General features: G+C 40.2%; 1 protein-coding gene across 1 annotated transcript in view; it reads left to right on the top strand.

Annotated features, from left to right (window-relative positions):
* The first annotated feature begins 9,147 nt into the window (after window positions 1–9,147).
* Window positions 9,148–26,899, top strand: part of LOC128425811 (phospholipid phosphatase-related protein type 4) — a 28,142-nt gene continuing 10,390 nt past the window's right edge. Inside the window, exons 1-2 of the mRNA XM_053412638.1 lie at window positions 9,148–9,219; window positions 22,934–23,119. Of these exons, the coding sequence (XP_053268613.1) occupies window positions 9,148–9,219; window positions 22,934–23,119 (258 nt within the window). The remainder of the gene's footprint in view (window positions 9,220–22,933; window positions 23,120–26,899) is intronic.

Genomic DNA, 26,899 nt, shown 5'->3' with positions numbered 1-26,899 from the left:
AGATGATTTCCTCCTGACTTTGACTTTAGAGACGAGGCGTCTGCTCCAGAGCGGCGATTTCAGACTGACGTTACAACACGCTTTTATAAAGGTAAAACAGACGATCCTCTCAGATCCCTAAACACATTTGTCTGCAGCCACTTCAATATAGTGTTTCAAAACGCGATTGGATTATTGACTGATTGAATGAACTCTGATAGGTGGCCGGTGACGCGAACCAACAAAAACGTCGTCAAAAATGATCATGGTCATGCCAATATATTGTACAATAAGTCGATAATATAATTATTATGACACTAAAAGTAAATTGTTTTGACTTAATATGATTTAATATGACCAAGACAATAAAATAATTGTAAATGGTTTGTATATATAAATTGCTTTTCTAGTCTTGATGACCACTCAAGGCGCTTTACAGTACAGTTTGCCACTCACACACACATTCATACAGTGCATCTATTAGCAGCACTTGCTTTTCTATAAGGGGCATCTTGCCCAAGGACGCATCGGCATGCAGATGGGGAAGACTGGGATCAAACTACTGAACTTCTGGTTGGAGGACGACCGCTCTACCCCTCAGCCATAGCTACCACGATACTAAAAGTTTGAAGGACAAGGTTCATTTAATATGAATAAAATTCACATGACCCCACAAGACTAACATCAGTGACACAGCAAACACTGTTTATCAGTTAAAGGGGACATACTATGCCCATTTTACCACAGTTGATATGGTTCCTTGGGGTCTTAATGAAATGTCTTTAACATATTTTAGTCAAAATACCACAAGGATCATTTAAAACAGCACCCTTTTTACCCTGTCTAAAACAGCCCTCCTCAGATTGACCTATTTTGAGTGCCCCGCCCCCCTCATCCCCGGTGAGCTTGGCTGCGAGAGCCCCAGCAGTGGGAGCAGTGGGAGCTTGAGCTGGCGCAGCAGCAGCATCCTTCCACACTGTTGAGTCAACGTTTAGAGGTGTCCCGGGGGTCCCTTGTTTATGCGGCCACTTAAATGTCTGACAGCTAGCAGCAGCGAGCTAACCAGGCCGGTGGAGCCCGGCTTGCGTTAGCTCGCTCGTCCAAGGCCATGTAGCGAGACTCTCTACATGGGCATGGTGTGACTATGACGTTTATTTCGGTCGTAATCCCATTCGAGTTTTTGGGACGGTAGACATGCCAGATACCCAAATGAATGTGTAGAGCACTACAAAGGTGGAATTTTCATAATATGTACCCTTTAACATTAAAGTGAGCTGAAAATAGAATGTTAACCTACCAAAACCATTGACATATTAGTGGGGTCACAGGCCTCACTCCCCATCCTCGTGTGCACTGTGTCATCCAGTCCACTTCCTGTTTTATTTGGAAGTTTACTAACATTTCCTGTTCTCTGAGTTTTTTCTTCCTGGTTACTACAGCCATCAAACACCTGCACCGGATTAGACTCCTGTCCCTGCTTTTCCCAACTAGAAACCTTTTTAAAATGTCCGTCCTTCTGTTCGTTCCCTGCCAGATTGTCTTGTGTGTGTTTGGAGTCCAGTGCTTCTCCTGCTGTGTCTGAAATCACCCTCTCACTCACTCACTCGTACTTCATGGTGACTTCTATGTAGAGAACTATATAGTGCGATCATCGGCAAAAGTTTTTAAAAAAAAGTTTATTTTACAATTAGTATAAATACTTTTAGGTCTAAAACATGTCGAATGACCATGTTTAAAGGTAGAAATATACTTGTTTGCTGCAGTTTGTACTGTGTCATATTTGTACGACAGGTCAGCTTTTCAATCTGCCTTCTCTCCTCTTGGTCAGGAGCGCAGTGCATGATGGTATATATTGCTCGGTTATTGAGCGTGGGTTGTAAAATACTTTTCCAGATCATTAGGGGGGAACAATGACTCAAAAAAGTTCATTACATTCAGACAGCACTACAAAATGGGTGTAGTGGATTATATAGTGATTAGTGAGGACAAAGGCCTTGTGCTGCTTCCCTGTTTATAACTTATTGTGTAAGAACTGTATGTAAAGTCTATGTTTAACCTGAACCATAGTCTTCTTTGTGGTCTCATCTCAAGGGTTGGTTATCGAACTCTGTACTTTTAAGGGTATCGACCGAATTACGTCTGTAATCAGTCCACAATTTTGGTACCTGTGAGTGCATCCGGGTGAGAGGGTATGTATACATGAGGGAGAGTGAAAGAGAGAGTATACGTTAGATAAAGAGCAAGAGAGCAAATTAATGTGACTCACCCCTTGAACGGGATCAAGCCAAGCTCATTTCTGATCATTCCACACAGTCAGAACGATGGCGAGCCAATATGCAGACACCCAGGGAGCCATGCTTGGCGCCTGGGCACATACCCAGTCTGTCAGAGGGCGGCCCAGCCGTAACTCCACCAAAGCAGACACCCAGGGAGCCATGCACAGCTCCACTATGTTCGTTTACAGTGTTCATTTGGGTCTTTTTTGTCACGATGCCTCGTTATTCTCTATGCAGGAAAACAATTTTTGTTGAACAGGCGTACCCAACCCTTCTAATCTGACTCCAGTCCTGCAGGATCCAGATCTGACACTAATCATCAACAACAACAATTATAATGATAGTTAGAATAAGAATAATTCAACCCCACTGTCCCATCTCTCTCTTCCTTCCCTTCTCCGCCAACCTCTCCTCACTTTCCCATTTTTCTCCGCTTGCCACAACCTATTGAGGCAGATGGCCGCTCACACCGAGTCCAGTCCCCTTTTAAAAAGGAAGATTATGGGGGGTTTCTGTTTAATTTTCTAAGGTCTCGACCTTACTATGTAAAGAGCCTTGAGATAATGTAGGTTAGGTCCCTGCAACATCTTCTAAGGGGCTCCACCCACCCCCTTCACCCTGAGAGACGCCCCAGTCGTCACTGAGGAGTCCTTCCGCTTCCTGGGCACCATCATCTCCCAGGACCTCAAATGGGAGCTGAATATCAGCTCCATCACCAAAAGAGGACAACAGAGGATGTACTTCCTGCGGCAGCTGAAGAAATTCAACCTGCCAAAGACAATGATGGTGCACTTCTACACCTGCATCATCGAGTCCATCCTTACCTCCTCCATCACCATCTGGTTCGCTGCTGCCACCGCAAACAACAAAAGGAGGCTGCAGCGGATCATCCGTTCTGCTGAGAAGGTGATCGGCTGCAATCTGCCATCTCTACAGGACCTGTTTGCCTCTAGGTCCCTGAGGCGTGCAGGTAAGATTGTGGCTGATCCTTCCCACCCGGGTCACAAACTCTTTGAAGGTTCTTCCCTCGGGCAGGAGGGTGCGGTCCATCAGGACCAAAACCGCCCGCCACAAGACCAGCTTTTTCCCGTCTGCAGTTGGCCTTATCAACAAGGCCCGGGACCCCCACCTGACTCGGACTTCTATTACGCCCACTCACCCCAAGGATGTTTTATTTATTCTTTATTTATTGCCTTTCCTATGTATGTTGTATTTATTGCGTTTTTATGTTATTGCGTTTTTATGTCCTATGTTCATTGTATGCACCAATTACCAGAGCAAATTCCTTGTAGGTGTAAACCTACTTGGCAATAAAATACCTCTGATTCTGATTCTGATTCTGACAACTACACAATAAAGAAAGAGCCAGACTGCATGTATTGTAAGGAACATGTTATAGAACCTGCTCAATCCGACTGAGAACCAACCAATAAAACCGTCCTACACCTTGTTACTAACAAAGGTGTGTGGACCTAGATATCCATTAGAACTTGGCATCACTGGGCCACAAGGCTGAAGAAAACAGTCAAGATGGAGGGGCGTCTTTGTCATTGTGAGCATGCGATCATGAACAAAGATGACAACTTAAATTCTCTTCATTAGCTGTTTGCATTTTCTTTTCATTTTTCCCCATGCATTAGTCAGATTTTTTTTAATACGGGCTTATACACTTTAGATCTAACTTAAAGCACCTTTCCATTAGATTTCTGTGCTTGTTAAATATCTTCTAATGCCCACATGCCCCACAGAGCTATTCTTTAAATATGGATATATTAACCCAAATCCAAGTCTAAGCATAGAAGCAGCTTTCACTGAAGCAAACTCAGCACCTCTGCTCTGTAGGCTACAGTCCTGTGTCCGGCTACAACATGCAGCATTCAAACTTCCTGACGGTGCTAAGTTCAATGACTGGACTTTAGGTGTCCACAGATGTAATGTGTCACGTTATTGCAGTTGAAGAAAAATAGTTTCTTCCCTCGTTGAGGTTCAGTTTAAAAATAAGACAAGCAGGCAGAAGAGAAAAGCTGTGTTTGTTCAGTTGTTCCTATAATGATCACTAACCTGACGACAGATAGTGGGTACTGGAATCTGTGTGACTTCGGTGAGGGACACACTGCTGCACTTCCTGCCGGTGGCGGAGGAGATGAGCGGGCTGCAGCTCAGATGAAGGACACCGGGGGAGAGACTCCTACCTCGGACAGCTCCAGGAGTTAGTGCCGCCTCTCTGGAGTGTCAGCGGGTGAAACAGCAGCATCAGCAGCCAAAGTTCACCCGAGTGACAGCCACACTGTCCGCTGTGTGCAATCGCCCGCGATAATCCGGCAGCTCCAGCTTCAGCCCGCAAGACTTTTCCGCATATTGGTTATTTAAATGAGGCTACAGGATACCGTGGTGCTGCGTGCGCTGCTACCACGCATGCGCCTGCTCGGGTCGGTCTCTGCTGGACAGAGGTGAGTGCTGCATTCAAATAATGTCGGAGATAAGGTAACTCATCCAAACTTAACACGTGCAAAACGAAATACAACTCACAACTTTGAACAAATCAGTAGGTGTTCAAAGTTGTGAGCTTGAGAGAGGAGCGACATTATGTTAAAACATAGAAATTAAAAATTATTTTCAAATTATATAATTGCTGCTATTATTGTATTATACAGACAACTGTTTTGTAGCCTACCCCGACTGACACAGTTGTTATGAGGTTTAAATAGCATCTTTCTACAGGAGTTTCAACCAAAACAGATGATTATAACCTCCATGGATTTCTTGCATGACGGTTGTATTGGACTGTTTTAGTTTTAGCAGGGTAACTGCAAAGCAAAGATTGTAAAGCCTAAACATGACAACTCTCCAAAGTGAAACAAAAACATTTTTATAGGCACTGGTGGCTGGCTGCATCACTGGCCCAACACCCATTCCCTCGATGTTAGTGGATGGGGCATGGGCCAAACTAAAAAGTAAAATACATTTTTCCAAAAGATGGCTTGCCACACACAGTCTCAACACCAGTCCAGGAAACCCCCTGACTATAGACAGGGATCCTTCATATAACCAACTCCAGACTCAATACAGACAATAACCCAGATAGTTACTCTCCCAGTCTTGACCAACCCAGTCTCAAGCACAAACACACTTTCAGCAGCAACACAGCAGAGGCCTCTGCTGTATTTAAATCGGCTTATTAGTTCTTACTACATAAATGAATGTTCAAGTGTTTATTTTTGCGATTTAGTTTAAATTTCATATTTAGAAATGGGGTGAGACACCCGATTGACAGCCAAGCCTGAGATTGGTCACGTGTGCAGGCAGTCCTTTTAACGGTTCTACTCCACGATCACTACCACATAGACTCTGAGTCTAAGTGACGTCATCAACAAAAGATAGCAGAGGCTTCATTTTTTTTACAGCGGAAAAAAGTTGAGATGCGTCATGCATTTGTATTTATGCCAGCAAATGAGTGTGTGTGTGTGTGTGTGTGTGTGTGTGTATGTGTGTTTTCTTACCAAGCAACTCAGTCCTAATTGTTTTATTTATCTGTGTCTGACAAATATTTTACTATAGACATGTATTGCTATACTTTTATATTTTATAAGATATATTGTTTACTTCTTTCTTAACAAGGCAAATCTTTACATTGAAGCATTTTACTAAACATTTCAAATAGAGAGCACAGGATACCTTTCTGATATGCTGTATGTCAGGCACATGTTTTTGACCTAAACAATTTGATATGTAACGTCATGTTTTTGGACTTCACTCTGTATCTGTTCTGCTAGTAGTAATAAGAGTCCTATTACACAAACTGTGACTTACTGTGCACGTGGTGTCCACTTACCATCATGGAGCAGTGGGAAGAAACCTTGGCAAGCAGCTAGTGTGTCAGAGCTGAGCGGTTACACCTCTGTTCCTCTGTGATGACAGCTTCCTTCATCACAGCAACACACACTGAAATGTTGACAGTGACACACATTAATTATCACTCGGCTGTATGGTGTTATGAACACAGATGCAGCTATTTACTTTACATAGTCATGAGACCTTGTGTAAAATATAAACAGCATTATCAATTGGGGTTAATATAACTATCCCAGATCTATTCTACATTGCAGGACACGTCAATAAAACCACATCATATGTATCAAGCCAAAGGTCAATGATTCTCAATGTCTACTGAAAAATCTCTTATCTGCCAAATATTGACATGGGCATGTGAGTGTATATGTTTTGGCCAACACTGTTTTACCGGGTCTGCTTTGTATGGCTTGGGTAAATATGCTCCTATACATTAATAATTTTTACAATTCTATCTCATGTCTTTGCGGTGCAGTATGTGTTCTTTCAATTTAATATGATAAATTGAAATATCAAATTTCAACTTGACAAACTCAATATGTGCTCTCTGAGTCTCTGCATGATCAATGCAATCAAACAGTATCATTCATTGTGGTTTTGTCAGATTTTTTTGCATCAATGTATTGCTTCCCCATGTTGCTCTGTGTGATTTGTAGAACTTGCATGTTGATCTCGTGGATTTTGTTGTCATTTCAGCTTCTTAGGGGAGAGTGGGGTAATGTGGGACATCGGGTAATGTGAGTAACCCTCTGTATCTAGGCAAAGGAACACATTTGTGGCCCTCCCACCCCCCCCCCCCCCCCTGCCATGAAGGAGAAGTTGCTGCTGGTGATGTGGTAAGTATGTTTTTTCACAAAAATGTTTTTTTGCATGTAAAAGTACATTTTCTTGCTTTGAACTTAATCAACTGTTGTATCAAAACAAATTCAATTGATTCAGGGAGAAAAACAATATCATACATGTTGATAAACTTCCAACATATTAAACCATGTGATCGATGCTAGCTGAAGATTAGCCTGAATTGCTGACAGATGTTTTTTCGAAAATGTTGGCTGTGGGGTAAAGTGAAACAAATGCTGTGGGGTAAAGTGAGACATGAAACACAAGTTAAGTTTAGTTTTAAACATATTTTAGTGTAATATTATATTACAAATGTTTTATTTTTAATGTCATAAACATTGTAGAAAAGCCATCATGCCAAGAAACTACACCAGGAAGAGAACCTGGGGCCAAACACCCCTCGCAGAGATGGAGAGTGCAGCCGCTGAGGTCATGCAAGGAAAGAAGTCCTTAAGAAAAGCTGGAAGGGATAGAAATATTGACAACCCTCAAAAGATTCATAAAGAAAAAAGAGAAAGGGGAAGTAAAATCAGTAGCCTGGGGTGCAGTAGCTGAGGCAAAGAGAATATTCACAGATGAGATGGAGGAGGAGCTTGCCAAACACTTGAAACACAAGCTGACCAGTTCCATGGCCTTGCTCCAGTTAAGTGCTGTGAACTGACATTTGAACACGCAGAGAAAAGCAATATCCTTGTCCCTTCCAATTGGACAGAGAAACAATGTGCCGGTAAGCTAGGGTGTGCAAATTATCACATTAATCATAACAATCATAAATATGCTTAATTGACCAATCCCCATGATTCTGTTACTAGTCAAATATTAGTTTTGGAATGTGTGGTTGTCAATCTAGCTGTCAGGATTTTAACTATTACAACATGTGTTAGTTTTAAAGTGGAAAAAGTAAGTGGATCACTGTACCCCCTTGATTTCTCTGGTCTGTCACAAGACCACTTTAAAAAAAAACAATCATATTTTCACTGTCCTTTGTCCTGAAGACATTCTGATAATTTCCATTGCTAGAAAATATCCTTAATTAATGGGAAATGTGAATTTTACTGATATATCATTTTAGCTCGCCTAGAGGGGAGCAAATGTAAAAAATGTCTCACATTACCCCGCTCTCCCCTACTACTCAATGTTAACCTGTCAATTTATTGGTTTTAGACACATCCTGCAATCCTCATCAAAAGACTACACGCAGAAAAACACTTTACATTTACAGAGCTCATGATTAATGTTGTTGTTTGATGGGCTAAATTGAGTTATAGGCTATGTGTATGTCTATGTGATTAGAATAACCGTAAAATAATACATGAACATGATATATTTGTATTATATAATTATAATATCCAATATGCTTGTTAAATGAACTGGATAATATACATTATTTCCACAGCTGGGGGTTGTCCACTTGGTTTCATGGATAGAAATAAAACATTAGACATATCGGAGGAGTGGTTCAAATGTATCAGGCATGAAAATCAAACTGGTCAATTGCTATTTTTAAACAATTTTGATTAATATTGCTTGATGCATGGACCCACGAGCAGAACTGTCTTAGTAAACTGGCTTCTTTTTGGCTGTCTGGATGTTATGTTCAATATAAGGAGAATATAATGCCCCAAAAATGCCCCTGTGCTAATCAGTGGTGTTCTGCAATCCCATAAATAAAGGCTGCTGTCAGAGTATATTCAAGTCAGTCCACCTGGTCGTGACACGTGGCCTGTGAATGTGGAAGCAAATTATCAAATGTTGCCTGCATATTCACCAACACGTGCCAAAAGGACATAGACACAGAAAACAGTGTGACACCGACATGTTTGCTTGCAGTCACTGTCATCAGTCCAATCCAAGTATCAACTACTCCACAGTGCGCCTGCGCTCCCTCTTCTCCTCCTCCTCCTCCTCCTCCTCTTGCCTCCGTCGGTGGGGCTCCATAGTGTGGCTCCGGTCTGTACCTGACAGCTCGTCGGTGAACGTGCACAGAACCGGGTCAGTCTTTCTCCCAAGCAGAGCTTTTGGGGCTGTGTAGATCCGAGTATCGGGAGTGCGGACTGGATACAGGGCAAGCGTCAGTGTCGGCATCCGCGTCCACACGGCGGCATGGAGCGCTCCTGATCCCGGCACGAAGCCTGGAAGACCTCAGCCTTTCTCCCCTCGTCTTATCTCGTATCTGTTTGGATATTTGGAGCGAGGCCTGACCATGTCTGTCAGGGAGAAGGGGATCCTGACCAAAGACAGTGTCAGCCTGCTGCCCTGTTTCTATTTCGTGGAGGTGGGTTCATGCTTCTCATTCATAACCTCATTTATCAGCAGACCAATTCAGCATCGCGAGGATGTAGGTGCTGTTGTGTGTAACTATCACTATATTTCATTATGCTACTATAGATAACCATGTCTATTAAGTGGCTCTTCATATGGAGATAACGTTAATATAGAATTGTTTAAAAAATAAGGTCAACATAAAAACGCATTTCACTCATTATGTAAAAGACATTTGCATAACGTGTATTTATGTGATTTTATTCTCATACAAACTTGAGTGTACATGAAATTGTATAATTCTGTAACCTTCTCATATGGCTGAATTTGCAGTAAAGAAATCCAATGCAATTTTCAAAGGGCCTATTTCCTGTATGTTGCTTTTGTATAGTAGGCCTATGTATTCATTTGCCCCAAAAGCCTTTGTTAAAACCTGTTATGTAACAGATAGATAATATATATTCATACTCATTTTAGAAATTTGTGTCTTGAACATGGACACAGCGAAGGAAATGGATTGGGATACAATCTTACACATGCACAAACACACACCAATAACAGCAATGACATACACAAACACAATTTTTTTATATTAACTTCCAACAGACAACCACAAATGACACAATGACACAAATTAATTTCATATTATGAAAAAAGGAAAGATAAGATCAGACTAGAAGCTTTCTCTGTACTCTTTGAGATCCCAGTTTAAAAATATATTTTGATCATTTGCATCTTATTTAGAGTGCAGTGCAACAAAAGCTGCAAATGACAGCATCATCATCAAATGGTTTTACACACGAAATGACTCAAGAGATTAACAGTTTGTGCAACAGTGTGCACAATACCTAATGCAAACATGATGAGGACCTTTCAGCAAGTAGCTATGAATATGATTTTGTACTGATAGGATAGTGCAGCCATGATGGACGTGAAATAGAGGACTTGGTGGTAACAGGGTTATTTAGTATGAGGTCACTCAGCCGGACTCCACTGTTTCCTTTTTTGCCATTTCGTTTTAAGGAATATCCAGCAGAAAGATTCCTTTGAAAAATTATTCAAATTGACTGATGATTTAAAGCATTTAAATAAAGATAGCACGAAGCTTGTGGTGACTGTCACTCCTTTCCCCTGCTGTGCACTTTATGCATGCTCTAATTCACCAGTGGCCTGTGGCTCTCCAATCAAACTGGCATCATACATTATAGATTTGCCTCTTATATTGTATGATGGATGCTGTTGGAAGAACTGCATCATTCCAGTGGATTCTTCTCTCTGCTGTGACTTGGACGGGGAATTCCCTCAGTTTTGTTGTGTTTTGTTTTAGAGATATTGCATTTACCTTTCAATGCTCCCTGACAGCATTTAATATCCAGGCACCAAAAAATGTAAGCTATTTATAGGTGTAATTTGGGATGCCATGTGTATTGTAAATGGCCCAGGGAAGTGCTGTGCTAACAGTTAATCTGTGACGCCCAGTTGAGCATGTCTTCTTCTACTTCAACTGATAAACTACAGCAGGGGTCAGGCAACTGTGTTAAACCGTCAGTCAAAATCGCTGCCAATTTAATCAGCTCTGTCATGGTAACAACATTCAAAGAAGCACTTCCTTGAAAGTATTGGTAAATTTAGAGAGTGCTTTTCTTGACTTGATGACTGCTTAATGCGCTTTACAGTACAGTTTTTTTCAATCACCCATTCACACTTGTTCATACAGTGCATCTATGTGCAGCACTTTTCTCTATGTAGATACTTCGTTTTGTTGGTTCAATGCTTTATATTGAGCAGAATTACAGAGCTCTTATTATGAAAAGCTGTAATCTTGGGTCTGAAGATGGTGTCAGAGGATAACAGACCTCTGAAATAGATGACATGCAATGTAAAAAAAAAAATCAAAGCCTTTCAATAAATCATTCAAACTTACATGAAAGCCACATATTTGAACAGGAACAAAGAAAATTCAGTTTCATCTAATGAAACACATTGATTGTAAAATCTTCACTGCAGATCACACAGGTGTGATGAACACCATGTTTCCAAATTTCACTCTGCCCATGGACTGTGCGAGACACAACAGTAAAAGTCTAAATGTCTAACAGCTGATGCCCTCATTCGGCATCATCATCATTATCGTCAACAGATTAGACAATATGCATCATAAACAACAGGACAATATGCTGCACAATATTCAAGGTTTATTAATATTGGACTTAAATTCATCCAGTAGCATTAGAATTCACTTCAGATAAAAGGTAAAGGTTATTGGTGTGCAAACAGGAATATAGCCACTTTTGTATTATTGTACTTTTAATTATTAGCAGCAGTGGTAGTAGCGGTGGTAGTTGTGGTAATTGTGATAGTATTTTTTTTAATTAATGCAGTTGTTATTGCATTCAGGATATTGAACAGGTGGCATAGTTTGTTTCTTCAAGGCTTTAACAGATATAGTTTTAAATGTCAGATCTTTCTTAAAACAATAATCGGGTGTCCATATAAATACCTCAACAGGTTTTAAGTGGTGGAGGGACATAACCAGCACTTTACCGGAAGTTAATGAGCCTTCAGTTGAGTTAATCAAGTAAGTAATCTTCAAACATAGGGATGTTTTCAGTTCAATCTTCTTTTTTTTGTCACTGTCCTCCATCACAGATATGAAACAAAAATTGGGGAACAAAAAGAACGATTGTTTGTACCTTGAACAAAAACTTGATATAACTTTAGTAATTTCTGTATTCTCATGTTTGCTTCAGATCAAGTCAAGAAAAGTAATTTTTCACACAAGGGGAACTGTCGATTCCCCCTCCCCATCACTCCCATTTAGAGCACAATAGGAAGAGGACAATTTAATATTTAGTGTGAATAAGTGGGATGCTTAGAGTAAGCATTTGTCAGTTTATGGTTTCAATAAATCACCTAAGTGTAACTAATGTAAGAGACTGGACACGCTGAAATACTTTACTTCTAATCAGTTACAAGCCTGATTTACGTCTGAGGACGAGCAGCTGCAGATATGATCTGTCTGTTCCCTCAAACTGGCTGGCTGCTCCCCTTTACTGTGGACACTGATGTGCAGTAAGGCTCCACTGTGAAGCTCCAGGCTTCTTTTCCTTCAAAGTGGAACAAATGGAAGCATGAGGAGGGCTGAACAACTGTTATCTAAATCTGGAGGTAAACAAAAGATTGAATCACATGTAGAAGTGTTTAGAGAGGGACATGGCCAGCAGCCTAGATGAGGGATAAAGACGATGGCGTTTGTGCAGATATGGTTTTTCACCACCAAGCTCTTGTGTTGATGGTGTTTCACATCCCTTTCTGATACACAACATTTGTATCTTGTGCGATACTCTGTTGTATAAGGTGATCATAGTTGTGCCGTGGTTCTGACATTTGAGAATAAACACTGACATAATAAAAAGTAAACTAAACAAATTTTATTAAAATGGATTGGATATGTTATGGATTAAGGCAGATCATTTTACACACAAATGTAAATGTATTTGTTTAGTAATAGCAGATTATGAGTTCACATAACCCAAATATGTCAGAAAAATTCATTAACTTCACAAACACAATCAGTTCATAGTGACAAAATGTTATACATCCGTACACACTTTTTAAAGTTTTAATCAAATATCTTTTTGTGTGACTTCTGTTGTGAGTATTATGAAATTGCAAGTCAGCAATGTTGAAAATGGACATCAGCCTTCATGGAGATATCCACTACCTAGGTTTCAAGGACTGAAAAACCGAGATACCTTCAGGCCCAGGGGATAGTATGACCATTGGTTGTAAATTACAGACTGACTGAATCTAATGGCTCCCACTTCAGTCTCAGTGTCACTTGGGGGAGGGTCTACGGTATTCTTGCATTGCTCAGTAAAACTATTAGTTTGAATTTTTAATTTAGTCTTTTGTGATAAATTAATAATTTCATGTTTGTTAGGCTTAAACAGTGTCCCAGTCTTGATGTTCATTGGGATGGAATGTTGTCCTTTTGTTGGCCACAGTCGTTTGTTTGATCATGATCGATGCCTATTATCACTCTTTAACTAACTGTACTTTATAGTGGCCCATGGTTTATTTTGTATTCATAACAGTTATATCATTTTTTGTGGCTTAACATTGAGCATTTTGATGGCTTCCTTAAATGGGATACATATGTTTGTTGTCATACATATAAGGATGTGATATTTATTTGTGACTATGTTTCTGTAAACAATGAAATTTAATATATTAATACTCTGCCCCTAAGTCTACAAATGGCAAAGATACCAATCAAGAAATATGTTATCTGTTGAATACAGATTCAGAGGCAGTCCAGGTTTTGTGATGCTTCTTATTACAGGCTCAAGACAACATATCTGCATCATATCAAGCTTTAAAGACCCATATTATATAAACCTAGGCACACAGGCCAAGGGGAAAGAGGTAGGACAATGTCCGTGATCCAGTCGGCACAAATGAAAAGAGCCTGATAGAACGGAACAATACGTGTCACAGATAGAGAATGTTAGCGTGTGACAGAAACAGAAGGAATGGAGGTGGAATAAAGAGGATGAGGCACAGAGATGAGGCTGGCACTGAGTGTGAGCAGATGTAGGGCAATGGAGCATCTCTTCTGAGCTGAGCTCCCCCAGAGGAGCCAAGGCTATTCAAAGAGAGAGAGAGCAATAGGAATACGAAGACATCTTGTTCTGTGATTTTTATTATGCTCCTATATCACCACACTGATTGCACTGTTTGCTCTATGAGCCTTCAGCAGATATACTTATCTAACACTAAGTTACGGTAGTTTATAAGGCAGGCAGGGGTATACAGTGTTGCAGCTAAATCTAATACAATTGTAGTCAATTGTGACCTCTTCTTCAGACGTAACTTTAGTTGTACACCATAGCGTCATCAAGTGTTTTGGCCTTGTAATCAATGATACAGGCCAAAGGGTACGATGAGGCTAAAGGTGAATCTGACTGGCTACTGGCTTGTATGGCATTTGAGTCGCTGCTTTCGGTGTCCATTTCCGTCCTGTTGTGAGTGATGGTGCAACAGCCCCTTTAGATGTGTCTCGGGATCTGGGAGGGTCATCTCAAGCCTTGTTCTGGTGATTATAAACTCCTCTACAAGACTAGAGATAGGGAGCTGGAGGATGCCGTGTCTATACAGGCGGATATTGCATGAAAAACATGGTAAACATTTCTTCCCTTGTTCAGGCAAAGAAGGAGCATGAAAGTGCTCAGCAGCACATAGCTAGGGGATCTCACACTCTCTTATAAGGGGTCCGATGATGCATTTCAAATTAAGTGTTAATTCATTTCCGTTAAGTAAAGTACAAAAAAAAAACATTCTATGTACAACGTTGTTAGAGGCAAGAATTGAAGCATAAAAACAGATAACTATCCACTGTTGTTCAACCTCATAAGATGTGATTCAGCAGTTTCCTAATAATTATGTAAATTTTCACTGCTCCCTGCATCCATGAGTGCAGGACACTCTTACTGGAGTCTTGTCTGTGAGTCATTGAGGACTCGTAATGATAATGACATTACGCTTAGGGGTTACTGGCACTGACATAGAAGCAGACAATAGGCTTGTGTGCACAAACCGTCACATATACAGTTGTGTCTCCATGACTTAAGGCGACATTAGACTTACTCTAACCTTAACCATAGTTAGTACTTGCATGGCTACTTACTACTTTCCTAACCCTAACCCGTGAACTGGACTCGGTTGAGTTTCTTGAAGACATTTCACCTCTTATCCAAGAGGCTTCTTCAGTTTGAACTGACTGCTGGGAATCCCAGGTATATAATTTGTAGGATTGTTAGGGATTGTGAGGTTACCTGAGAGGCTGGACCCACCCTGCTGTTAGTTTCACTGGGAGAGCAAGCTGAAGCAGAAAAAACTGCCCCAACATCTAAAGCATATGTCACTGATAGATCTGATGCGGTCCAGACGCCGTTCTATATGGACCCAGACCTATTATTCGATTTTGGCGGAGCATTTCTATTTCATCCTGGGCAACAAGAGAAAGTGGGGCACTAAGAGAAAGGCCGTGTTTAAGCTGTTTAGTGGTAATATTTGTTTAGATTATAGATGTAGATTATAGATGTATAGATTATGTTTATTTTTAGAGTGCCCTCCAGCTCAATATGAACATTTATAATAAACATTGTTGAATTACTATTGAATTGTTCTTTCTTTATTTTATTTGACAGTTCTGTCCGTTTTTAACTTCATACAGACATTGATACAACTACTAGACTACCTCAAAATAAATATCACTGAATCATAACGTATGTCGACATGATGTTGTTTCTTTAAAGAATTTTTCGATTTAATTTAATACCCCTGATCTAAAGTGTGGTAGTTTTTAGTCAGAGACCGTTTTTTTATTTAGCTGTTGGACAGCTTAATGTAGATTAATATATTCCTTTAACTTGAATAGAACAAGCCTTTGCACTCATTTTGTTTTTGGACAGATTTTTTTAAGGCACTGTAAAGGGCAGATTAGCAGTTCAGACCTGGCAATTTTTTTTGTGGAATAATGCCCTGCAGTGCGAATTTAGTGACATCTCTGAGTGAAGTTGCATGTTGCAGCTGAATACCCCTCCCCTCACTCTCCCCTTCCAAACATGAAAGAGAACCTGTGGTATCCTTCCGTTTTCATAAAAACTCAAAGGGTTAGTTTGTTCAGTCTGGGCTACTGTAAAAAGCACGGCAGCTTCCATGGAGAGGACCTGCTCCTGATGTATAGATAAAGTAGTTAAATATAAAGAGGCCATTCTAGGGTAAAGAAATCGACAATTTGTACAACTGAGATGATTACCAGGATTATCAGGATACTGTTCAGGGATGGTTTCTGACAAATTAATTACTTGGGACTCCCAGCAGCCAGTTCAAACTGAAGAAGCACATGGATAAACCATGACCTATGACTGATCATTTTCAGACTTTGTCTTTTCTCTAATTTGTAACGATTAATGAAGGCAAGTCTCCATAATGTGAGCGTGTAAACAGATTTAGGTCATTGCAACCTGGTCCACACACAAACAAACATATACATAGATAAACACACAAGAAAATATGTAAAGGGTTTATATTTCAGTAGCACTTTTCTAGTCTTAATGACCACTCAGAGAGCCTAACAGTACAGGTTTTGCCATTCAACCATTCAAACACACATTCATACAGTTTTACTCTGTGCAGCACTTTCTCGCAGTAGTGAGAGGACAAGGTTCTGACACATATCCTCTCCAAGTTACCTGGAAAGTGCAGTCATTGAGGTAGAATGAGAGCAGGGAGAGAGCTCAGCCTGAGACACCCAGACCCTGAAGAGTGGAAATAAGGATCTGCTGGTTCACTGTGTCAAATACAGCAGAAAAGTCTAGAACAGTGAACACCTACCTTCACAAGCCTCCAAACGTAAGCCTACCACACTAATATCTTCCAATAAACCCACTTAGGAGGGTCATATTGATTCGTTTTTGCAATTTTTGTTAAAGGCTGAATGTAGAAGCATACATATACACAAAGAAGCAGTTGTGCAACTTTATCTATTCAATGCACAATATTCACATTAATATCAATTCATATTTACTGCATCTGTTCAGTGCACAATATTTAGCTTCAGTTCAACAATATTTTCTGCAGAGGAGCTGCTTCGGCTGCACAATGTTTTTTACATAGGCTTCGCATTGAATATGGCCATAAATGTGACTATTTCCTTGTATGAAAGTAGTCCCTTGTAATCAAATAAATACAACTACTAAACAGTATGAAGCTGTGCGTCTTCCGCTCTTAAAAATATTTTACAGTGAAGAAACCTCTTTTTTTAAACAAAATAATGGATTCCGTTAACAGAGGCGCTGGAGTGCTTTTATTTTGAAACACATACAGAAATTCGTTTTAACATTTTAACATGCATGTTGTGACATTACTTCAACAGATAAACTTTTGTGAAAGTTTATTTTCTCTGTTTATTCTTCTGTGAAACACAACGTTTATCTGTCTATGACACAAACACTTCCCCAACCTGTTTAAAAGCTTAAAAGTTTCACTTTCTGAATACATTCATTTGTTCTAACGGGGCTTTGATTGTTATCGACAGACCAGAAGATGCGCGTCTTCCTACTGTAGTGTCCTGGTGTTTAGTTTAGTACATGAACCAAGTTGTTTTGAAGGCAATGCAGTAGATAAACCAGCAGCTTCGTCGCCAGTAGTGGATAAGCTGCCGTGTGAACAACAGGCAACCGAGACAGTGATTCATGAGAGTTAGGAGATCCACAGTGAAGACTGCGAGATCGACCTGTAGTTCGCGATCGACGGGTTGGCGACCATTGGTCTAGTAGGATGTGGACAGAGGAGAGAGAGGTGTGAAGCTGCTCAGAGACAGCAAGGAGGGCAGTCTCAGTTGAGTGGCCTGCCTTGAAACCAGATATATGATTGTGATTATAGAGAGCAAGATTGAGTGCTTTGGAAAGAAAGGGAAGAAGATTTTTTTTATGTAAAGTAGTTGACAAGGCGGCTTGGTAGAATATTTGAAGAAGAAGGGGGACTGGGGGGTCACTGTGGTTGGAAAAGATAGAGAAGAGTTTTTGGGGTTTCGAAAATGAGGATTGAATTTTTGTTTGGTAAAAAGAGCTTTTGGCCGCAGTAATAGAGGCAGAAATAGAGGAGAGAAGATATTGATACGTGAGCAGGTCATCAGAGTGTTTAGATTTTCACCATTTCATTTCTGATGCTCGCATATAGTGGCTATGTTGGCGTCCGCCTAGTCACACAACCACTGAGCATGTGAGGACTTGTGCTGATAAAACAGGAGGCCAGAGATGAGGAAGAGAGGGAGCAAATGTTGCGATGGACAGGTAAAGAGTCTGTTGATGTGATAGGGTTGTCAGATTATGAAAGTGGTAGAGAATAAGAGATACAGACATGGTCAGAGACATGAAGTGGGGTTACAGTCAGGTTAGAGGTAGAGCAGTTTCTGGTGAAAATATGGTCAAGGTGGTTAAGAGCTTTGTGAGTAGGAGGGGAAGGACTGAGTGAAAGGGCAAAGGAAGAAAGTAAAAGTAATAAGTCAAAATACCTCTCCTCTGTATGTTGAAGTCACCCAGAAGGATAATTGAAGGACCATTTTCTGGGAAGTTTGATAGGAGGACGTCTAATTCTTTCCAAAAATCTCCCAAAGAACCTGGTGGACGATAAAGAACAACAATTGTCAATTGTACCCGAATAGTTGCTGTCAGCCTGAAATTCAAAAGACAATAGGTAAGATGTGGCAGCTGGTAGATGAGTATATAAGAGGCTATTTACCTAACCGGAAGAAAGTAAAATAGAACTTAGCCCTTCACAGAATTGGAATAAATTCAAGCATTTTAATTCTAACTGGTTCTCTTTAACTCTCAAAGACTTGAGTGAAACAAATCCTATCACAAACAATTCAAGGTAAGGCAAAACAGTATAAACTAGCAATCTAGGCTAACCTAAGATAGCAGAGACATTAGTATTCAAGGAGAGAAAGTTATTTAAAAAATATACTTAGCATAAATCCAAGCATTCCGGTAGTATGTAACCCCAGATGTCCAATGCACAGTCAAATGTTTACTGTGATGTGAGCAACACGTGCATAGGTCTTGATGAATTTGTTAATAACTTTCTCTACATTGGCAGTTTTACCATTAAACTGTTGACTTAACTCTGCAATAAATGACTGAAAAGAAAAAGAAAGGAATGTAAAACAGACATGAGATTAGACACTAAAACATATCAAATGCAGTAAGTTTCTATTAGCCTGCGCAAATCATGCTGCACAAATAAATATAAACTTTTAACATAAAATACCCTACATAAATCTTCTTTGAATTATGTAGAGTACGGTATTCCTCATAGAGCAGCTTCATCTGCAGAGTATGAGCACTGCAAATGTTGACACCACTGACCTACATATCTTATTTCTACAAGCTGAGATGCTTGGCGAGAGGTAAGAGATGCTGACAGTAAGCCAAGAAAACGGACCTGAGAGAGAAGGCGGAGGTGGTGTGGAGCTCAACTGGATGCTGCAGGAACTGGTCCAGTAAGGATGGATCCTCTTTGCATGATGCTTCATGCAGATATGCATCGAGTCATGACTCAGTATAAACCACAATGCATCTTTGAAGGAACAAAAAAAAAACACAATGTAAGATTTCAGAAAGGTCGTCTCTGACTTAAAATGAGAATATGTTGTTGGTGAGGTTGACAGTAATGTGTGCAGGTTTATAGTTCTCATTCTTTCATTCATCCATGGATGTTAAATAAACTGAATGGTTCAAATTTACATATTTTTGTAAGGAAGGAAGAGGAGAGTGGAGGGAATGATAGAAAAAAACAGGATGAAAGGACAAGAAAACTAGTGTTAGTGAGGTACCTTTGGCAAAAATAGGAGACACATAAAGGGAAGGAAGTCTCCAAACAGAGACTCTCTGTGTGGTTGTGTGCGTGTATCCACGATGGTGTGTTAGTAGCTCAGCTTCCAGCAGAAGTGTTTCGACTTGAAGAGATCTCCCTTTGTTTGGCTCCCACTGGGGCCCTCCTCCATCACACTGCTCTACTTAGCTGAGCGAGCATCGCGCTTGCCACTGTGTTCCAGTGAGTCAGGGTATTAAGCTGCATGATAAAACTTATGAAGCTCCAGGCCACATTCAACTCCCACTGACACGTCTAACTGCAGGCTACTTATCTGCCTTCAATTACGCATCAGATATCTGCCTTCAGATGCACCTCACTTCCTCTGTGCCAATCTTCCATTGGGCACCACGGAGCCAGGGGGTTGTCGGAAAACATTCAGGAAAAATTCTGACACAACAGAACTGCAGCAGACCTTTTCAGTCTATTTTAGGTGTGACGACCCTCTCAAAGCAGGCATCTCTCTGCAGAAGCCTGACGGGAGGAGTTGGTCATCAGGGAGATTCACCTCACCTGGTCGGACAACAGTATATAAACTGGTGACATTCAGCAAGTCTGTCTTGACTTGTAGGTCCCACTTAAATTATTTGTGCCATTTCAGACCATCTCTCTCCTTGTTATATGTTGTATATGGTGTTTTATGGGAGGTTATAAAACTCTCTTGGTTCTGCGATACAAAAAAACATGTGAGTTTGATAAACTCTCTGGAATTAATTTCATTTCAACATCAAAAACTTAGAAAACTCCCTGCTTACAATAGGATTAAATATTATTTGATGGTTTAGGGTCATACACACTCTCATGCAAACATATGCACAAACATTGTTTTGTGAATAGTGTCTAGACCTTTCTCGCGCAGATACAGTTTTAAGTCTAATAATGCATTAAGAGAAATGCAGATATAAATGCTGCCAGTATGTCAAGTCGCCATTTGTAGTGAAATTCTCCAGCTCGCCACAAAATACTTTCACCTTATACAACATCATTAAATTGTAAAGAATGATTTTTTTTTTTTTAAATGTACGCAATTCTTCTCACAACATAGAAAAGCATCAAGCTTCAGAGCCTGGAAAAGCTTTTCTCTATAGGTTCTTTCCTCCATATCTATTGGCTTGGAGAATAAGGAGTTTGAAGCTTTATTATGTGTCATTACATAAATCACTGATTGGAAGACAAAACTAAGTTGTGACATTGACTACAAAAATCCCAATGAAAGTAAAAAAGGTTTTTAATATGATCACCATATAAATAAAGGAAAAAAAAAACTAACAAAGTTGTGATTGAGATCTATTCCAATGTAAGATAAGGGACTATGATATAAGAATGCTTTGATACAGGCTGAGTCCCTGTTAAGTTTTCATTGGTGTTTGTCTTTGTGTGTGTGTGTTAGCAGAATTACTCAATATTATTGAAACTTGGTGGAAGGATGGTGTATCTATTAACTTTAGGAGCAGATTTAATTATTATCATTATTTTTTTTTTTTTTTTTTTTTTTAAATATTGCTAGATTGGGTGGTTTTTGACATTGTTGAATATTTATTTCTCAATAAATAAAACAGACATCTTGGTAAAAAAAGAAAAACACTTAGATGACTGACATCTATGAGCGTGTGCAATTTAGTGAAACTTGATTGAATTTAAGGGGAGTGTTGGGCCTTGGAGGTAATACTGTCATTCAAGTTTTTGTGATTGAAATGAATGAGTACCCAGAAGTAGTGATGAAATGGTACGCAGCTTCACTTTAAACTGTGGTTAAATTCAAGATGCATAGTTGTACCATTTCGTCTTTTATTACGGTGTTGATTTGATCCTGTCCAGCATCAACCAGAGTTAGCAATTCTCCAAGACACAAGCAACGTGCATTATTTGTGTGAATGTGGTGAAAGGAGCGGAAGGCTGGCAGTGGGATATAATAGCAGGAGAGCTGCTTCTATCCATTGTCATCCACATTGTGTGCATTTGGGGTCAACATCTGCACTTCACATGATGAGTTATTGACCTTCTCTTATTCATTTTCAGCACATTTCTACAATATAGCGATAATACAGATTATCATTATATAAAATGTTTACACTGTTTCATCGCTACCCAGAAGCAAAAGATAGGTGGACTTCGAGAGGAAGTCAGGTGCTTGCCCATGTGGCAATTTATATATAGGTCAGGATGAATGAAGATCAGGATCAGGATATTGCAATCAAATGTTCTGTCTATGGTTAGGATTCTCCCAGCAATGTTCCAGGCAAGTTGCACAAACTGATGACTGATTTAGCGTAAAGGACCTTAATGAGCTACTTATACATATGCATAGAAACATGTTCATGCACTGTATTTAAATGGTAAATATTTCACATTTTATACGTAGCTGGTTGTATAACATCTCAGTACAGAACAGCAATACAGTAAAGTGCTATTATAAAATAGCGGGCCTAGCATGCACAACGTTATAAAAACATCTTGTGTACTCTTTGAACTAAGAAACAGTTTAATGAACAGGTGCTACCTTGAAGAAAATGTCACATTCTATATGATGTGGCATTCCAAAACTCTGAGATTACTTTCCCATTAGGGGAAACTGCACTATGTGTCCAAGGGAAAACCCCACAAAACTGAGCAAAGATTATGGTGGTGTCTCTCTGGTGAACTCCACATCTCTGTTATCTCACTGCCCTAGACAAGACTGGATATCCTCAGGTCAGTGGTCAAATAGCTCTGTAGCTATCTAAAGCAGATATTTACATGACAGCTGAGCCCTCTATCACTGGCTATATTACAGACGCAATTGAAGAGCATGGATTGATTTGTTCAACTGAGAGATCAACACCAGCTTTATTACTCAAACTTTATTTCACATTTGGGACTGAACTGTTATGTGTTTTATGACTTTTATACCTCAAGCTGGCTATAACAAAAATCAACTAGCTGTTTCTCATTATTTTTTTGGGGGATGAGGAGGATTCATCCACGGATCTGAGCTCAGATCAGTGGGAGCACTTTTGTTCATAAAAACAATTAATTCCACATGCCATTGTTCGTCCCCCTCAGCACCATCCTCCCCCCCTGAGGTCATGAAAACTATTTTCCATGCCTCCGTCCTTATTATTAAATCAAATTAGCATGTTCATTGAACCATAGGGTTATGGGCACATAACCAGGCACATTGCAGCATTAACTGCCTGTTTATCTATTTATTTATTCATTGCCAATCGGTTAAAGCTCCTTCTGCCTCAGCTGTTTATGACTCTGAGCCCTCTAATAGCTTTCACTCTGCTGTATATGTCCATCGATAGCTGCCAATCCTGGTATCATCTGTGGTCAGTCTCTACTTCCTGGAGTGGACGGATGTGTTCAAGCCAGTGAAGTCGGGCTTTACCTGCCATGACCGGAGTCTGAGTCTGCCCTACATTGACCCCAACCATGAGGTGATCCCCCTTCTGATGCTGCTCAGCTTGGCCTTTGCTGGACCCGCCATCACGGTAAGGATTAATGACGTGACAGCAAACTTACACTAACTTTTAATATGATTTAACACAGTGCTTTGTTCTTTGACGTGGCAGTATCATGTATATAAACGTGAAGGTAGACCAGCAAGAGGTGGTTAACGTTAGTGTTTCTTTTTTTCTTTTTTTGTATCTCAATGGAGCCTCCCTGAGTTAGCGTTTTCATTATCTAGTTGGCTTGCTAGTTAAGCCACTGTCTTGGCTGTATTTGTCCAAGTTTGAAAGATTGTTTCAGTTGAATGCCTTTTGTGCTTCAAGAAATACAAAAAATATGTTTTGTCTCGTAACCATGGAATTTATTTCATATAGCAGTTAGTTGGCCCACAAAGCAGTCAGTATTTATCCTGACATGAACATAAATATTTTTATAATGATTACAATAACAGACTACAAGTCATTTTGAATGAGTGAATGGTGGAGTCATCAAGTCTAGAAAAGGGCATTTACCATTTAGGCTGAGGCAGAATACCCACAAACAATTCCCCCATGATATCCAGTGTTTTACATGAACTGAACAAATCAGTTTACAAATGATGGGCATGAGAATGAATGCAGGTCGAGTTTTAGGACACTTTAAAAAAATCTTCGGCGTATAGGCCACCACGTGAAACCAGGAGCGAGTGAAAGTGTGTGTGTGTGTTTTAGCCTGGCTCCCAGACTCTTCAGACTACGAGCAAGTTAACACAAACATAGGCTCGGGGCTCCGCCCCCACTCACTCACACGGACGAGCAGTGCCAGTTAAGGTGAAGCGGGTCTTTGTTGAAGAACAGTGCTGACCTGTACTAACTTTAACTTATAAACACCAACACTCATCACAAGTTATTAAGACCTGATCAGTACATGAAGTTTACTGAGTGTTTGTGTGTTTCGCTCCAGAGTTTATAAGGCTGCATTTACACACATTCAAAAATAAGTCGTCAACATTTTACGGCTCAGTACAACATGAGACGTGATGCACACACCCATCAGATGAAAGATGGGAAGGGAAGGATAGTGTATTGTGCTACACGGCAACCAGGTTTCCCAATGAAGTGGCATACATTACAAAGAGAAGGGGGCTAGTATAGATCCTTGTGGCACTCCTGTGGGGAGGGCTTGGGATAAGGATGTTTGTTCCTGCCACAACACACTGAAAGAATGTCAGTAATACCAATCCTAGCTTAGAAATAAAGGAGAAGATCCTACTTTCCTCAGATCTTTAATTTACCAGCTGAATTACATTTTTATTGCAAATAATCATATTTTCCTATTATACACTCCTGATCAAAATCTTAAGACCAGTTAAAAAATTGCATGAATCTGCATTTTGCACTGTTGAATCTTAGGAAGGTTCTAAGTAGAGTTTCAAAATGCAAAAAGAAGAAACGGGAACAAGAGCCCAAAATTGTGAGCAGGCAATTTATTGAAGACAACAATTTAACTGAAGTATGCTGTTCATCAGCTGATCAAAAGTTTAAGACCACAGCTAAAAAAAAAAAAAAACCTCCTAAAACAGAAATTAAAGTGTCAAAAACTGACTCAGTAATGAGTAGCTCCACCATTATTGTTGATCACTTCAAAAATTAGTTTTGGCATGCTTGATGCAAGTGTTTCCAAAAGGCTAGTGCGAATGTTGCGCCAAGTGGTGAAGATGGCTTCACGAAGGGCATCCACTGTCTGGAACTGAAGTCCATTTTTGTAAACTTCCCTTGCCATCCATCCCCAAATGTTCTCAATTGGATTAAGATCAGGGGAACACGCAGGATGGTCCAAAAGAGTGATGTTATTCTCCTGGAAAAAAGTCTTGGTCAGACGGGCATTGTGAATTGGAGAGTTGTCCTGCTGAAAAACCCAGTCGTTACCACACAGACGAGGGCCCTCAGTCATGAGGGATGCCTGCTGCAACATCTCCACATAGCCAGCTGCTGTTGGACGCCCCTGCACAACCTGGAGCTCCATTGTTCCATTGAAGGAAAAAGCACCCCAGATCATGATGGCGCCCCCTCCACTGTGCCACGTAGAAAACATCTCAGGTGGCATCTCCTTGTCATGCCAGTAACGTTGGAAGCCATCAGGACCATCAAGGTTAAATTTTTTCTCGTCAGAGAATACAACTTTCTTCCACCTTTGAATGTCCCATTTGTTGGGCTATTTGAGTCCTCAAATGTATGAAATAAGAAGTACAATATTTTGAAATAAATAAAAACATATAGCTGCAGCCTAATAGCTTAAAAATATATATTTTAGTTGGTGAAATATTAAAACAAAAAGCGAGAGCAGGTCAGACTGGAGGCGAACACAGATACTGAAGCTCGGTTGAAACCAACTGCAGCTTCTTCTCTGATCAAGAAGCTGAGGCGCTGATCTCTGAGCAGCTGAGACCAGAGAAACTGTGTTTTCACTGTTTCCATAGTTAAGAAGCAGTAAGTCACTGAGCGGCTGCTTCATGTGAACGAGCTCTGATCTCACTGTGTCTTTCTGAGCGAGTGAGCGGGGGCGGGGGGCGGAGCCCCCGGACCGGTGTGCTATCTGAGAGCACACACACACACACACACACACAGACACACAGACTCGCCCACTCCTGGTACTTCATGACGGCCTGATACGATGATGTTTTAAAAATTATTGTGACTTAGTCAACCACCAACCAAAAGCGCGTGTCACATAGCGAAAGTGTGAGAGTCGGCAGCTCTGCGTTAATCTTGCGAGAAAAAAATTGACGTCGTTAAAATGGGTTTGCGTTAACGCCGTTAATAACGCGTTTAACTGACAGCCCTAATATATATATATATATATATAATTGCTGTTTAGCAATTACTATTTCTATGTTGAGATATGAGCTGCAAATAGAAAATCTAGTTAAATAAAATGTATATTAAGATTTTGAGCCCCCTTTTTTCTCGCTTTACCCTTACAAATCAATAGATTAATACTCCTCATATCAGCATATAACACATCATCTGCCAGCAACTTTTTGAGCAGAAGTAGATTTGAGGATCTTCTATCTACGTGTCAGGACTCCGAATACAAGCTGCAGAAGCGTTCAAGTGCTTTAAGTGACTCTCTGTGTAAGAGCTAATGCTCACCTGCAAAGCTTGTGGGAAAATTAGTTTGACTTGAGTTAAAATTATTCTTACTGAATTCATGTCACTCTGGTGAAATCATAAAAAAAATGGGTTATCCTGGGAAAGATATTCAGCGATTGGCAGCAGTTATAGTTTTAATGAAAAGATGGAGACTGTGGCTGATAGAGCCGCAGCAGCTCCATCAACTTGTTTAAGCTAATAAGGTGCAAAAGACGGTGTAAAAGAAAAAACAGCATTGTCTGTGTGTCAGACTCTTAGGCAGATCCTTAGAATCCCTCCTAAGTATTTCTAATCCTTTCCAATGTCTGTTACAGATACTGAATTTCTATTTCCTCTCGCTTTGATCCCTAGGTCGTCGAGCGCTACTTTATCCAACACTATATACCGCCCGTTTTTCTCAATCCCCTTCTGTGTTCAGTGATCCGTGATCCTAGAGAGTTGCTGTGCAGATATACATTGAGAGTTGACATATCTCATCAGTCCAGTTTAATGGACAGTCAGTAGAAATGAACGTGGGTAAAGAGGGAGGGAATTAAAAAAAACTTGTGGGACAGACGCAGGTCAAGGATACAAAATATTGTAATTTAAATTAAGGTTTGACTGAAAAGATAACCAGCTGAATTAACTCTCTTTCAATCTCTTTTTAAATAGTTTGAACTAATTGGTTTGTGTGTCCAGCCTTAAGCATTA

The sequence above is a fragment of the Pleuronectes platessa genome, chromosome 20 (assembly GCF_947347685.1).
Source record: "Pleuronectes platessa chromosome 20, fPlePla1.1, whole genome shotgun sequence".
Taxonomy (NCBI): domain Eukaryota; kingdom Metazoa; phylum Chordata; class Actinopteri; order Pleuronectiformes; family Pleuronectidae; genus Pleuronectes; species Pleuronectes platessa.
This window is presented reverse-complemented; position numbering and strand designations above follow the sequence as displayed.